General features: G+C 37.1%; 1 protein-coding gene across 1 annotated transcript in view; it reads left to right on the top strand.

Annotated features, from left to right (window-relative positions):
* The window catches only part of LOC105341949 (chymotrypsinogen A), a 33,169-nt gene extending 29,635 nt beyond the window's left edge, over positions 1-3,534 (top strand). The window contains exon 7 of the mRNA XM_034465239.2: positions 3,280-3,534. Coding sequence (XP_034321130.2) covers positions 3,280-3,492 — 213 coding nt within the window. The 3' untranslated portion in view covers positions 3,493-3,534. The remainder of the gene's footprint in view (positions 1-3,279) is intronic.
* The last annotated feature ends 13,757 nt before the right edge of the window (positions 3,535-17,291 follow it).

The raw sequence follows: 17,291 nt of genomic DNA, 5'->3' as shown, positions 1-17,291 counted from the left end.
TTAAAGTTGTGAAAATCATGACCCCTGGGAATAGTGTCGGGCCAAAATGGAAGGTCGAAGATTTACTTAGGAATATATAGAGTAAATCTTTAAAAATCTTCTTCTCAGAAACTAATCAGGCAGGAAAGCTGAAACTTGTGTGGAAGCATCCTCAGGTAATGTTGATTCAAAGTTGTGAAAATCATGACCCCTGGGAGTAGGGTGGGGCAACAATGGAGGGTTGAAGTTTTACATAGGAATATAAAGAGTAAACCAAAAAAATCATTTTCTCAGAAACTAATCAGCAAGGAAAGCTAATACTTGTATAGAAGCATCATCAGGTACTGTAGAATCAAAGTTTTAAAAATGATGAGCCCTTGCAATTGGTGAAGGGTGGGGCCACAATTTAGGGTCGAAATTTAATATAGGAATATATAGAGTTAATCTTTAGAAATCCTCTTCTCAGAAACTTATCAGCAATGAAAGCTCAAACTTGTGTGGAAGTATCCTCAAGTAGTGTAGATTCACAGTTGTAAAAATAATGACATCCCTAAGAGTAGGGTGGGGCCACAATTCGGGGGTTTAAGTTTTACATAGGAATATATAGAGTAAATCTTTAAAATTCTTTTTCTCAAAAATCTAATCAGCAAGAAAAGCTGAAACTTGTGTGGAACCATTCTCAGGTAATGTACATTCACATTGTGAAAATCATGGCCCCTGTGAGTAGGGTTGGGCGACAATGGAGGGTCGAAGTTTTACAATGGAATATAAAGAGTAAATCTTTAAAAATCTTTTTCTTGTATAGAAGCATCCTCAGGTACTGAAGAATCAAAGTTTTGAAAATGATAACCCCTTGGTGAAGGGTGGGGCCACAATGGAGGGTCGAAGTTTTACATAGGAATATAAAGAGTTAATCTTTAGAAATCCTCTTGTCAAAAACTTATCAGCAAGGAAAGCTCAAACTTGTGTGGAAGTATTCTCAAGTAGTGTAGATTCAAAGTTGTGAAAAAAATGACACCCCCAAGAGTAGGGTTGGGCCACAATTCGGGGGTTTAAGTTTAACATTGGAATATAAAGGGGAAATATTTAAAATCTTTTTCTCAAAAACTAATCAGCCAGAAAAGCTGAAACTTGTGTGGAAGCATCTTCAGGTAGTGTAGATTCAAAGTTGAGAAAATCATGACCCCCGGGGGTAGGGTTGGTCCACAATGGGGGGGTCAAGGTTTTACATATGGATATATAGAGTAAATCTTTTGAAATCGTCTCAAAAACTAATCAGCAAGGAAAGCTCAAACCTGTGTGGAAGCATCTTTGGGTACTGTAGATTCAAAGTTGTGAAAATCTAAGTGTAGAGTGGAGTTACAATTTAGGGTCTAAGTTTTACATAGGAATATATAGAGTAAATCTTTAAAAATCCACATCTCAGATACTAATCAGCAAGGAATGCCCAAACTTGTTTGGAAGTAGGTAGTGTAGATTGCACGTTGTGAAAATAATGACACCCCCAGGAATAGGGTTGGGCCACAATTGGGGGGTTAAAGTCTTACATAGAGTAAAGTCTTATATAGAGTAAATCTTTAAAAATCTTCTTACCAAAAACTATTTAGCCAGGAAAGCTGAAACTTGTGTGGAAGCATCCTTAGGTAGTGTAGATTCAAAGTTGAGAAAACCATGACCTGCGGAGGTAGGGTGGGACTACAATTGGGGGGTCAAAGTTTTACATAGGGATATATAGAGAAAATCTTTAAAATCTTCTTCTCAAAACCTAATCAGCCAGGAAAGCTGAAACTTGTATGGAAGTATTCTCAAGTATTGTGGATTTAAAGTTGTGAAAATCATGACCCCTGGGGGTAGGGTGGCGCAGCAATGGGGGGGGGTTGAAGATTTACATAAGAATGTATAGAGTTAATCTTCAAAAATCTTCTTCTCAGAAACTAATCAGCCAGGAAAGCTGAAATTTGTGAGGAAGCATTTTCAGGTAGTGTAGATTCACAGCTGTGAAATAAATGACCCCGGGGGTAGGGTGGGGCCACAATGGGGGTCAAAGTTTACATAGGAAAATATAGATTAAATTTTTAAAAATCTTCTTCTCAGAAACTAATAAGCAAGGAAAGCTGAAACTTGTGTGGAACCATCCTCAGGTAATGTAAATTCAAAGTTGTGACCCCTGGGAGTAGGGTGGGGCAACATGGGGGGGGTTAAAGTTTTACATAGGAATATGTAGAGTAAATCTTTATAATTCGTCTTCTCTGAATCAGCGAGATGATTCTTAATAGTTTTAAAGACTTTGGCTCCAGGACAATTCTTCGGCCTTACAAAGTTTGATGTATCTTTACATCCCATATATAAACAATTGTTAAGGATCTGTTTGAGAACTGCAATACTCAACATGTTCCATATTGGTGGTTGAAAATATCATCAGATGATCTTTTTCAATACTGTAATTCACGTTTATATTCAATAAAACAACAAAATATTTCTCTATAGAATAGAGGTAATTTTATGTTATTTAACGTTTCTGTTTTAGTGGTGGAGTACTACAGTACTTCAAAAGAAAATGTTTATCGATAATCAGGTTTTTACACTTATTGAAAAATTCACTGATCGATGCCTGTTGTCATGTCAGGTTATAGGACTACTAGGCGTTTTACTCATTTGTTGATTTTTTTTTTTACGTACAGCATTGATTTGGTTTCCCTCGGGATGACATTGTCTTTTAGAATATGTACATTTTATTGAACACTCATTTTGAAATCCTCTGAAAATGGGGTCATCATTTCATGACAGAATGGTGAATTTGGTATTTTCAAGGATTTTTATGCGTTTTCTACTAACGATCGTTATTCTTTTAATATTTGAAGAAATAACATTTAAGATAATTAAAAAAGAAAATCATCTTATTTTTACTGTAAATTGTAACATTTCAAGGAAATAATGATGAAAATCTTCGAAAAATAACAGAATGCCTTAAACAAAAAATTTGATGTTGAAATTGTGGATTATTTAAGAGAATTAATGCAAAGAACATATGATTCAACAATATTTATAGAAATTAAATTGATTATTCAAGAGGAGTGCAGATTTGTGTTCTATTTACTCCCTCTCCATTGAATGCCAAGTCTTTATAGTAAAAATATTTTAGTATTTTTTAAATATGTATACAACAGAAACAAAAACAAGTTATGTAAGTTTGATATAAAACAAAATATCGTGTTTAGAATATCTGTGTTTTTGATAATATTCCGTAAGAGATTGAGACATGTTTAGCATAAACATTTTTGGTATCGTTTATATTTCCAGGGAGACTCCGGGGGACCAATGGTTTGTAAGAAAGATGGTACGTGGAACATTGTGGGAATCGTCTCGTGGGGCTACTCCTGTGCAGAGGCCTACCAGCCAGGGGTTTACACGCGGGTACAGTCTTATCTAGACTGGATAAACCAAGTCCTGGCGTACTATGGCGGACCCTCAGCTCCAGTCGTCGGGAAGAGAGATACAATCAATTATGTATAGACTTAAAAATGCGTTTGAAATAAAACTTAAATGACTTTTTCATTCACAAATTCACCCAGTATAATTTATTGATAATATGAAGTTGTCACATTTGTTTGTCTAGACCTTAGGGTGTCTGATTTCCATCTGTCTCTCAAGAGGTAGCGATTGACCTCTTTTTGTGACTAGGTACCTTGACCTTACTAGATATGATACGCACTTCCGGTTTGATTGAGTTTCCCCAAGAGCTCTCGGATTGATTTTGGATGTCGATGAAAATAAGTGTATACTTATAGCAAAGAAAAAGTTAAGTTAAATAACTTTTTAAACAGATTACCAAATTGTTAAAACAAAATGTAGAGGACTAAATGAATGGAAGATTAAAAGTATGAACGACATAGCAACGTAAAATGTAAAAACAGCGCAAAATGTAATAACCCCATTATTACATTTACGTTGGGTTTTGGGTTTTTTTTTGCATTTATCTTGACGCAAAATGCAATAAGAATTTACGGTAGCTTATTTTTGCAGGTGTATTAAGAAAGCGTATGGACAATTTAGCTTTTTAAATTGACTGTAATAACACCAAATCAAAAGAATAAATTTGTGTTTAAAATCGGAACAAAAAACCTATAAATTTGCGAATAAATAGCTATCATTGCAATAAAATAGTGGTATATATTCGACACTTTTTGTAATATAAAATGAGATATAACAACACTACCTCGCGGTTTTCACAAAACAATAAACATATCATGTAAAGGAAAAACATCTCAGTTTTATAAAAATACTGCTAGTATCATATATTCTCTTCAATCAAAAAGGTATTCACTTAGTTCTCTAGAAACCTTCGCAACTTTTATAAAGTTTGCGCAGAACGGCATCTTGCATCAAAAGTAACACGGGATTCCAGCAGGGGTTTTCTTTTTAGGTCAAGCGTTGATCAAAACTATCGATTTGTGTAAACTTTGAAATATACGGGGAAGTGTTGTTCTAAACCGAAAGCATAAGCTAATATAGCGTATATTTCATAAAATTAACATATGTTCCTATATTCTCTTATTCATACTCAACAAAATATACTAAAATTTAGATTTTTTATCTTTTGAATCTGTTTACAATTCTTTTAAATCTTTAAACGTCATTCCACTTCCAGTCCTTACGTCATCAATGTTTATATCTTTTATAGAAAATCTTTGGTATTCTTTATTTTAACTTTTACTTTATTTAATTTCTGGTGTTTTAATATTTAAGAAGGTTTTAATAACTAAGATTTGTTATTTTGTTATTTTACCTTGTGTTGTAAATATAGTTAATGTTGTAAATTAAATAAGTAAAACTAAATACTTACCTTATTCTTTATCATCATTTTCCTGTATAATTCTAAAAGGTTATGAAAGATGAGAGCAGTGATGAGAGCAGTGAATGTGATGAAAGTTTCAGATCATACTGAATTTATTCCTTAACAAATTCTACAATTCAATACATGTACATTATATGCGTGTTGCAATTTCAGATGCATCATATTTTCCTATATTCTATTTAAATCATTGGCACATATCCTTTTAAAAGATTATTCTACTTCATTTCCGTATATGATCATAATTACGATGGTAAAATTCTTACATATGCTGTCCACAATGACGTTAAAATCGGGTGTTTTTTCCTTATATCGCCTTTTAGTTTTGAACATGATTATTCAAAATTTACTAATTAAAAAAATCTTGTGAAAACATTGCTCCTGGTGAGTGTGTTCTTCTGTTTAGCCCTGAATGTAGGAGTATAGCGCAAAATAATAATTTTGTAAGTAAATGTTAACATGTCGGTAAAGCAGATATTTGCTTAATTATATGCTGTAACATTTTGGTGCCCATCTCCCGCGTCAAACAGATTAGCTTACTACCGATTCAACCAAAAATGGCCATTATTTATTTGACCATTATTTATGAATAAAAATATCTAAACTGTCTGCTTCTGCAGGACAAAACTTTACAATATCCCATGATCTTTTCTGGCATATCTATAGGTTATTGTTATTTGCAATAGTTCCTTTGAGTGTCAGATGGAAAGTAATAAGCAAGATACAGGGTTTACAATTCTTTTTAATGTAAACAAGACTCATGCCATGGTCTGGTTTACACAGATTCAAATACAGTAAATAAAAATTAAGATTAAAATGCACTGTGGTACAAAATATAAAATAAAAAGCAGAGCCAGGTGGTTTGGGACACCTGGCGATATTATCGTGGATAATAATTAAATTACTTTCTCCGGTTAATAATTTTCAAATTTTACAAAATAAATGGCAAAAAAAAGTTTTATATGTTATTTGGAAAGTTAAAAATTATAAAATCTCCAGTGGTATTCAAACCTATGACTGAAAATTCGAAATTAACGTTTCAGCCCATTGCTTTCAATGAGGTCAGGCCAGGCCATGTCAGGTTTTAGAGTATAGCTCCATAAGACTTGGCATTTTACCACTTGCTAGGTATAAAAATAAATCATGAAGTTTTAATTGCATTTTCAGAAGCAGACGCCTCTAGATTCGTATTTAAATCGTACAGAAGACAAATAAGAAGTCGAGAAAAGAAAAAGAGAGAGGTACTAATAATCTGGGCGATTCCACAAAAAGCTGCTGGAAGTTCATCAGCAAACGTTTCTGTAAATGTACATGTTGCTTAACAGAACTTATCAAACTTTACATTTCAATATTGATTATCGGTCATGATTTCGTGTCTTTTAATTCCACTATACCGGAGACCATGGTTTAAACAAACTTATATCAACACTACCTGAGAACCTCCGAAGACCATGATTTGAACAAACTAGAATCTACACTACCTGAGGATGCTTCCATTTTAATTTTAGCTTTTCTAGCCTGATAGTTTTTTAGGAGAAGATTTTGAAAAATGTTCTCTATAAATTCCATTGTAAAACTTGATCCCCCTATTGTGGCCAACCCTACCCCCGGAGACCATGGTTTCAACAAACTTGAATCAACACTACCTGACGACGCTTCCATTTTAATTTGAGCTTTTCTGCCCTGATTGTTTCTGAGAAGACGATTTTAATGATTTTCTTTATAAATTCCTATGTTAAACTTGATCCCCCTATTGTGGCCCCATCCTACCCCCGGGGGCCATGATTTGAAAAAACTTGAATCTACCCTACCTGAGGAAGCTTCCATTTTAATTTGAGCTTTCCTGGCCTGATAGTTTTTGAGGAGAAGATTTTGAAAGATGCTATCTAAATATTCCTTTGTAAAACTTGATCCCCCTAGTGGCTCCACGCTACCTCTGGGGACCTTGATTTGAACAATCTTGAATCTACACTACCTGGGATGATTTTATTTTAATTTTAGCTTTTCTGCGCTGATAGTTTTTGAGAAGATTTTAAAAGTTGTTTTCTATATATTCCTTTGTAAAACTTGATCCCCTATTGTGGCTCCACCCTACCCCTGGAGACTATGATTTGAACAAACTTGAATCTACACTACCTGAGGATGCTTCCATTTTAATTTGAGCTTTCCTGGCCTGATAGTTTTTAAGTAGCAGATTTTAAAGATTTTCTTTTTATATTCCTATGTAAAAATTGATCCCCCTACTGTGGCCCTACCCTACCCCCGGGGACCATGATTTGAACAAACTCGAATCTACACTACCTGAGGATGCTTCCATTTCAATTTGAGCTTTCCTGGCGTCATAGTTTTTGAGAAGAAAGTTTAAAGATTTTCTCTATATATTCCTATGTAAAACATGATCCCCCTACTGTGGCCCTACCCTACCCCCGGGGACCATGATTTGAACAAACTAGAATCTACACTACCTGAGAATGCTTCCATTTCAATTTGAGCTTTCCTGGCGTCATAGTTTTTGAGAAGAAAGTTTAAAGATTTTCTCTATATATTCCATTGTAAAACTTGATCCCCCTACTGTGGCCCTACCGTACCCCCGGGGACCATGATTTGAACAAACTAGAATCTACACTACCTGAGGATGCTTCCATTTTAATTTGAGCTTTCCTGGCGTCATAGTTTTTGAGAAGAAAGTTTAAAGATTTTCTCTATATATTCCATTGTAAAACTTGATCCCCCTACTGTGGCCCTACCCTACCCCCGGGGACCATGATTTGAACAAACTAGAATCTACACTACCTGAGGATCCTTCCATTTTAATTTAATCTTTCCTGTTGTAATAATGTTTAAGAAGAAAGTTTAAAGATTTTCTCTATATATTCCATTGTAAAACTTGATCCCCCTACTGTGGCCCTACCCTACCCCCGGGGACCATGATTTGAACAAACTAGAATCTACACTACCTGAGGATGCTTCCATTTTAATTTGAGCTTTCTTGGCGTCATAGTTTTTGAGAAAAAAGTTTAAAGATTTTCTCTATATATTCCATTGTAAAACTTGATACCCCTACTGTGGCCCTACCCTACCCCCGGGGACCATGATTTGAACAAACTAGAATATACACTACCTGAGGATCCTTCCATTTTAATTTAAGCTTTCCTGGCGTAATAACGTTTAAGAAGAAAGTTTAAAGATTTTCTCTATATATTCCTATGTAAAAATTGATCCCCCTACTGTGACCCTACCCTACCCCCGGGGACCATGATTTGAACAAACTCGAATCTACACTACCTGAGGATGCTTCCATTTCAATTTGAGCTTTCCTGGCGTCATAGTTTTTGAGAAGAAAGTTTAAAGATTTTCTCTATATATTCCTATGTAAAACATGATCCCCCTACTGTGGCCCTACCGTACCCCCGGGGACCATGATTTGAACAAACTAGAATCTACACTACCTGAGGATGCTTCCATTTTAATTTGAGCTTTCCTGGCGTCATAGTTTTTTAGAAGAAAGTTTAAAGATTTTCTCTATATATTCCATTGTAAAACTTGATCCCCCTACTGTGGCCCTACCCTACCCCCGGGGACCATGATTTGAACAAACTAGAATCTACACTACCTGAGGATGCTTCCATTTGAACTTAAGCTTTCATGGCGTAATAATGGTTAAGAAGAAAGTTTAAAGATTTTCTCTTTATATTCCATTGTAAAACTTGATCCCCCTACTGTGGCCCTACCCTACCCCCGGGGACCATGATTTGAACAAACTAGAATTTACACTACCTGAGGATGCTTCCATTTTAATTTGAGCTTTCCTGGCGTAATAATGTTTAAGAAGAAAGTTTAAAGATTTTCTCTATATATTCCATTGTAAAACTTGATCCCCCTACTGTGGCCCTACCCTACCCCCGGGGACCATGATTTGAACAAACTAGAATCTACACTACCTGAGGATGCTTCCATTTTAATTTTAGCTTTTCTAGCCTGATAGTTTTTGAGGAGAAGATTTTGAAAAATGTTCTCTATAAATTCCATTGTAAAACTTGATCCCCCTATTGTGGCCAACCCTACCCCCGGAGACCATGGTTTCAACAAACTTGAATCAACACTACCTGACGACGCTTCCATTTTAATTTGAGCTTTTCTGCCCTGATTGTTTCTGAGAAGACGATTTTAATGATTTTCTTTATAAATTCCTATGTTAAACTTGATCCCCCTATTGTGGCACCATCCTACCCCCGGGGGCCATGATTTGAACAAACTTGAATCTACCCTACCTGAGGAAGCTTCCATTTTAATTTGAGCTTTCCTGGCCTGATAGTTTTTGAGGAGAAGATTTTGAAAGATGCTATCTAAATATTCCTTTGTAAAACTTGATCCCCCTAGTGGCTCCACGCTACCTCTGGGGACCTTGATTTGAACAATCTTGAATCTACACTACCTGGGATGATTTTATTTTAATTTTAGCTTTTCTGCGCTGATAGTTTTTGAGAAGATTTTAAAAGTTGTTTTCTATATATTCCTTTGTAAAACTTGATCCCCTATTGTGGCTCCACCCTACCCCTGGAGACTATGATTTGAACAAACTTGAATCTACACTACCTGAGGATGCTTCCATTTTAATTTGAGCTTTCCTGGCCTGATAGTTTTTAAGTAGCAGATTTTAAAGATTTTCTTTTTATATTCCTATGTAAAAATTGATCCCCCTACTGTGGCCCTACCCTACCCCCGGGGACCATGATTTGAACAAACTCGAATCTACACTACCTGAGGATGCTTCCATTTCAATTTGAGCTTTCCTGGCGTCATAGTTTTTGAGAAGAAAGTTTAAAGATTTTCTCTATATATTCCATTGTAAAACATGATCCCCCTACTGTGGCCCTACCGTACCCCCGGGGACCATGATTTGAACAAACTAGAATCTACACTACCTGAGGATGCTTCCATTTTAATTTGAGCTTTCCTGGCGTCATAGTTTTTGAGAAGAAAGTTTAAAGATTTTCTCTATATATTCCATTGTAAAACATGATCCCCCTACTGTGGCCCTACCGTACCCCCGGGGACCATGATTTGAACAAACTAGAATTTACACTACCTGAGGATGCTTCCATTTTAATTTGAGCTTTCCTGGCGTAATAATGTTTAAGAAGAAAGTTTAAAGATTTTCTCTATATATTCCATTGTAAAACTTGATCCCCCTACTGTGGCCCTACCCTACCCCCGGGGACCATGATTTGAACAAACTAGAATTTACACTACCTGAGGATGCTTCCATTTTAATTTGAGCTTTCCTGGCGTAATAATGTTTAAGAAGAAAGTTTAAAGATTTTCTCTATATATTCCATTGTAAAACTTGATCCCCCTACTGTGGCCCTACCCTACCCCCGGGGACCATGATTTGAACAAACTAGAATCTACACTACCTGAGGATGCTTCCATTTCAATTTGAGCTTTCCTGCCGTCATAGTTCTTGAGAAGAAAGTTTAAAGATTTTCTCTATATATTCCATTGTAAAACTTGATCCCCCTACTGTGGCCCTACCCTACCCGCGGGGACCATGATTTGAACAAACTAGAATCTACACTACCTGAGGATGCTTCCATTTGAACTTAAGCTTTCATGGCGTAATAATGGTTATGAAGAAAGTTTAAAGATTTTCTCTTTATATTCCATTGTAAAACTTGATCCCCCTACTGTGGCCCTACCCTACCCCCGGGGACCATGATTTGAACAAACAAGAATTTACACTACCTGAGGATGCTTCCATTTTAATTTGAGCTTTCCTGGCGTAATAATGTTTAAGAAGAAAGTTTAAAGATTTTCTCTATATATTCCATTGTAAAACTTGATCCCCCTACTGTGGCCCTACCCTACCCCCGGGGACCATGATTTGAACAAACTAGAATCTACACTACCTGAGGATGCTTCCATTTCAATTTGAGCTTTCCTGTCGTCATAGTTCTTGAGAAGAAAGTTTAAAGATTTTCTCTATATATTCCATTGTAAAACTTGATCCCCCTACTGTGGCCCTACCCTACCCCCGGGGACCATGATTTGAACAAACTAGAATCTACACTACCTGAGGATGCTTCCTTTTTAATTTGAGCTTTCCTGGCGTCATAGTTTTTGAGAAGAAAGTTTAAAGATTTTCTCTATATATTCCTATGTAAAACTTGATCCCCCTACTGTGGCCCTACCCTACCCCCGGGGACCATGATTTGAACAAACTAGAATCTAAACTACCTGAGGATGCTTCCATTTTAATTTGAGCTTTCCTGGCGTCATAGTTTTTGATAAGAAAGTTTACAGATTTTCTCTATATATTCCATTGTAAAACTTGATCCCCCTACTGTGGCCCTACCCTACCCCCGGGGACCATGATTTGAACAAACTCGAATATACACTACCTGAGGATGCTTCCATTTCAATTTGAGCTTTCCTGTCGTCATAGTTCTTGAGAAGAAAGTTTAAAGATTTTCTCTATATATTCCATTGTAAAACTTGATCCCCCTACTGTGGCCCTACCCTACCCCCGGGGACCATGATTTGAACAAACTAGAATCTACACTACCTGAGGATGCTTCCATTTTAATTTGAGCTTTCCTGGCGTCATAGTTTTTGAGAAGAAAGTTTAAAGATTTTCTCTATATATTCCATTGTAAAACTTGATCCCCCTACTGTGGCCCTACCCTACCCCCGGGGACCATGATTTGAACAAACTAGAATCTAAACTACCTGAGGATGCTTCCATTTTAATTTGAGCTTTCCTGGCGTCATAGTTTTTGATAAGAAAGTTTACAGATTTTCTCTATATATTCCATTGTAAAACTTGATCCCCCTACTGTGGCCCTACCCTACCCCCGGGGACCATGATTTGAACAAACTAGAATCTACACTACCTGAGGATGCTTCCATTTTAATTTGAGCTTTCCTGGCGTCATAGTTTTTTAGAAGAAAGTTTAAAGATTTTCTCTATATATTCCATTGTAAAACTTGATCCCCCTACTGTGGCCCTACCCTACCCCCGGGGACCATGATTTGAACAAACTAGAATCTACACTACCTGAGGATGCTTCCATTTGAACTTAAGCTTTCATGGCGTAATAATGGTTAAGAAGAAAGTTTAAAGATTTTCTCTTTATATTCCATTGTAAAACTTGATCCCCCTACTGTGGCCCTACCCTACCCCCGGGGACCATGATTTGAACAAACTAGAATTTACACTACCTGAGGATGCTTCCATTTTAATTTGAGCTTTCCTGGCGTAATAATGTTTAAGAAGAAAGTTTACAGATTTTCTCTATATATTCCATTGTAAAACTTGATCCCCCTACTGTGGCCCTACCCTACCCCCGGGGACCATGATTTGAACAAACTAGAATCTACACTACCTGAGGATGCTTCCATTTTAATTTTAGCTTTTCTAGCCTGATAGTTTTTGAGGAGAAGATTTTGAAAAATTATCTCTATAAATTCCATTGTAAAACTTGATCCCCCTATTGTGGCCAACCCTACCCCCGGAGACCATGGTTTCAACAAACTTGAATCAACACTACCTGACGACGCTTCCATTTTAATTTGAGCTTTTCTGCCCTGATTGTTTCTGAGAAGACGATTTTAATGATTTTCTTTATAAATTCCTATGTTAAACTTGATCCCCCTATTGTGGCACCATCCTACCCCCGGGGGCCATGATTTGAACAAACTTGAATCTACCCTACCTGAGGAAGCTTCCATTTTAATTTGAGCTTTCCTGGCCTGATAGTTTTTGAGGAGAAGATTTTGAAAGATGCTATCTAAATATTCCTTTGTAAAACTTGATCCCCCTAGTGGCTCCACGCTACCTCTGGGGACCTTGATTTGAACAATCTTGAATCTACACTACCTGGGATGATTTTATTTTAATTTTAGCTTTTCTGCGCTGATAGTTTTTGAGAAGATTTTAAAAGTTGTTTTCTATATATTCCTTTGTAAAACTTGATCCCCTATTGTGGCTCCACCCTACCCCTGGAGACTATGATTTGAACAAACTTGAATCTACACTACCTGAGGATGCTTCCATTTTAATTTGAGCTTTCCTGGCCTGATAGTTTTTAAGTAGCAGATTTTAAAGATTTTCTTTTTATATTCCTATGTAAAAATTGATCCCCCTACTGTGGCCCTACCCTACCCCCGGGGACCATGATTTGAACAAACTCGAATCTACACTACCTGAGGATGCTTCCATTTCAATTTGAGCTTTCCTGGCGTCATAGTTTTTGAGAAGAAAGTTTAAAGATTTTCTCTATATATTCCATTGTAAAACATGATCCCCCTACTGTGGCCCTACCGTACCCCCGGGGACCATGATTTGAACAAACTAGAATCTACACTACCTGAGGATGCTTCCATTTTAATTTGAGCTTTCCTGGCGTCATAGTTTTTGAGAAGAAAGTTTAAAGATTTTCTCTATATATTCCATTGTAAAACTTGATCCCCCTACTGTGGCCCTACCCTACCCCCGGGGACCATGATTTGAACAAACTAGAATCTACACTACCTGAGGATCCTTCCATTTTAATTTAATCTTTCCTGTTGTAATAATGTTTAAGAAGAAAGTTTAAAGATTTTCTCTATATATTCCATTGTAAAACTTGATCCCCCTACTGTGGCCCTACCCTACCCCCGGGGACCATGATTTGAACAAACTAGAATCTACACTACCTGAGGATGCTTACATTTCAATTTGAGCTTTCTTGGCGTCATAGTTTTTGAGAAGAAAGTTTAAAGATTTTCTCTATATATTCCATTGTAAAACTTGATACCCCTACTGTGGCCCTACCCTACCCCCGGGGACCATGATTTGAACAAACTAGAATCTACACTACCTGAGGATCCTTCCATTTTAATTTAAGCTTTCCTGGCGTAATAACGTTTAAGAAGAAAGTTTAAAGATTTTCTCTATATATTCCTATGTAAAAATTGATCCCCCTACTGTGACCCTACCCTACCCCCGGGGACCATGATTTGAACAAACTCGAATCTACACTACCTGAGGATGCTTCCATTTCAATTTGAGCTTTCCTGGCGTCATAGTTTTTTAGAAGAAAGTTTAAAGATTTTCTCTATATATTCCTATGTAAAACATGATCCCCCTACTGTGGCCCTACCGTACCCCCGGGGACCATGATTTGAACAAACTAGAATCTACACTACCTGAGGATGCTTCCATTTTAATTTGAGCTTTCCTGGCGTCATAGTTTTTGAGAAGAAAGTTTAAAGATTTTCTCTATATATTCCATTGTAAAACTTGATCCCCCTACTGTGGCCCTACCCTACCCCCGGGGACCATGATTTGAACAAACTAGAATCTACACTACCTGAGGATGCTTCCATTTGAACTTAAGCTTTCATGGCGTAATAATGGTTAAGAAGAAAGTTTAAAGATTTTCTCTTTATATTCCATTGTAAAACTTGATCCCCCTACTGTGGCCCTACCCTACCCCCGGGGACCATGATTTGAACAAACTAGAATTTACACTACCTGAGGATGCTTCCATTTTAATTTGAGCTTTCCTGGCGTAATAATGTTTAAGAAGAAAGTTTAAAGATTTTCTCTATATATTCCATTGTAAAACTTGATCCCCCTACTGTGGCCCTACCCTACCCCCGGGGACCATGATTTGAACAAACTAGAATTTACACTACCTGAGGATGCTTCCATTTTAATTTGAGCTTTCCTGGCGTCATAGTTTTTGAGAAGAAAGTTTAAAGATTTTCTCTATATATTCCATTGTAAAACTTGATCCCCCTACTGTGGCCCTACCCTACCCCCGGGGACCATGATTTGAACAAACTAGAATCTACACTACCTGAGGATGCTTCCATTTGAACTTAAGCTTTCATGGCGTAATAATTGTTAAGAAGAAAGTTTAAAGATTTTCTCTTTATATTCCATTGTAAAACTTGATCCCCCTACTGTGGCCCTACCCTACCCCCGGGGACCATGATTTGAACAAACTAGAATTTACACTACCTGAGGATGCTTCCATTTTAATTTGAGCTTTCCTGGCGTAATAATGTTTAAGAAGAAAGTTTAAAGATTTTCTCTATATATTCCATTGTAAAACTTGATCCCCCTACTGTGGCCCTACCCTACCCCCGGGGACCATGATTTGAACAAACTAGAATTTACACTACCTGAGGATGCTTCCATTTTAATTTGAGCTTTCCTGGCGTAATAATGTTTAAGAAGAAAGTTTAAAGATTTTCTCTATATATTCCATTGTAAAACTTGATCCCCCTACTGTGGCCCTACCCTACCCCCGGGGACCATGATTTGAACAAACTAGAATCTACACTACCTGAGGATGCTTCCATTTCAATTTGAGCTTTCCTGCCGTCATAGTTCTTGAGAAGAAAGTTTAAAGATTTTCTCTATATATTCCATTGTAAAACTTGATCCCCCTACTGTGGCCCTACCCTACCCGCGGGGACCATGATTTGAACAAACTAGAATCTACACTACCTGAGGATGCTTCCATTTGAACTTAAGCTTTCATGGCGTAATAATGGTTATGAAGAAAGTTTAAAGATTTTCTCTTTATATTCCATTGTAAAACTTGATCCCCCTACTGTGGCCCTACCCTACCCCCGGGGACCATGATTTGAACAAACAAGAATTTACACTACCTGAGGATGCTTCCATTTTAATTTGAGCTTTCCTGGCGTAATAATGTTTAAGAAGAAAGTTTAAAGATTTTCTCTATATATTCCATTGTAAAACTTGATCCCCCTACTGTGGCCCTACCCTACCCCCGGGGACCATGATTTGAACAAACTAGAATCTACACTACCTGAGGATGCTTCCATTTCAATTTGAGCTTTCCTGTCGTCATAGTTCTTGAGAAGAAAGTTTAAAGATTTTCTCTATATATTCCATTGTAAAACTTGATCCCCCTACTGTGGCCCTACCCTACCCCCGGGGACCATGATTTGAACAAACTCGAATCTACACTACCTGAGGATGCTTCCATTTTAATTTGAGCTTTCCTGGCGTCATAGTTTTTGAGAAGAAAGTTTAAAGATTTTCTCTATATATTCCTATGTAAAACTTGATCCCCCTACTGTGGCCCTACCCTACCCCCGGGGACCATGATTTGAACAAACTAGAATCTAAACTACCTGAGGATGCTTCCATTTTAATTTGAGCTTTCCTGGCGTCATAGTTTTTGATAAGAAAGTTTACAGATTTTCTCTATATATTCCATTGTAAAACTTGATCCCCCTACTGTGGCCCTACCCTACCCCCGGGGACCATGATTTGAACAAACTAGAATCTAAACTACCTGAGGATGCTTCCATTTTAATTTGAGCTTTCCTGGCGTCATAGTTTTTGATAAGAAAGTTTACAGATTTTCTCTATATATTCCATTGTAAAACTTGATCCCCCTACTGTGGCCCTACCCTACCCCCGGGGACCATGATTTGAACAAACTAGAATCTACACTACCTGAGGATGCTTCCATTTTAATTTGAGCTTTCCTGGCGTCATAGTTTTTTAGAAGAAAGTTTAAAGATTTTCTCTATATATTCCATTGTAAAACTTGATCCCCCTACTGTGGCCCTACCCTACCCCCGGGGACCATGATTTAAACAAACTAGAATCTACACTACCTGAGGATCCTTTCATTTTAATTTAAGCTTTCCTGGCGTAATAATGTTTAAGAAGAAAGTTTAAAGATTTTCTCTATATATTCCATTGTAAAACTTGATCCCCCTACTGTGGCCCTACCCTACCCCCGGGGACCATGATTTGAACAAACTAGAATCTACACTACCTGAGGATCCTTCCATTTCAATTTGAGCTTTCCTGGCGTCATAGTTTTTGAGAAGAAAGTTTAAAGATTTTCTCTATATATTCCTATGTAAAACATGATCCCCCTACTGTGGCCCTACCCTACCCCTGGGGACCATGATTTGAACAAACTAGAATCTACACTACCTGAGGATGCTTCCATTTTAATTTGAGCTTTCCTGGCGTCATAGTTTTTTAGAAGAAAGTTTAAAGATTTTCTCTATATATTCCATTGTAAAAATTGATCCCCCTACTGTGGCCCTACCCTACCCCCGGGGACCATGATTTGAACAAACTAGAATCTACACTACCTGAGGATGCTTCCATTTGAACTTAAGCTTTCATGGCGTAATAATGGTTAAGAAGAAAGTTTAAAGATTTTCTCTTTATATTCCATTGTAAAACTTGATCCCCCTACTGTGGCCCTACCCTACTTAAGCTTTCATGGCGTAATAATTGTTAAGAAGAAAGTTTAAAGATTTTCTCTTTATATTCCATTGTAAAACTTGATCCCCCTACTGTGGCCCTACCCTACCCCCGGGGACCATGATTTGAACAAACTAGAATTTACACTACCTGAGGATGCTTCCATTTTAATTTGAGCTTTCCTGGCGTAATAATGTTTAAGAA

The sequence above is a fragment of the Magallana gigas genome, chromosome 1, assembly GCF_963853765.1.
Source record: "Magallana gigas chromosome 1, xbMagGiga1.1, whole genome shotgun sequence".
Taxonomy (NCBI): Eukaryota; Metazoa; Mollusca; class Bivalvia; order Ostreida; family Ostreidae; genus Magallana; species Magallana gigas.
This window is presented reverse-complemented; position numbering and strand designations above follow the sequence as displayed.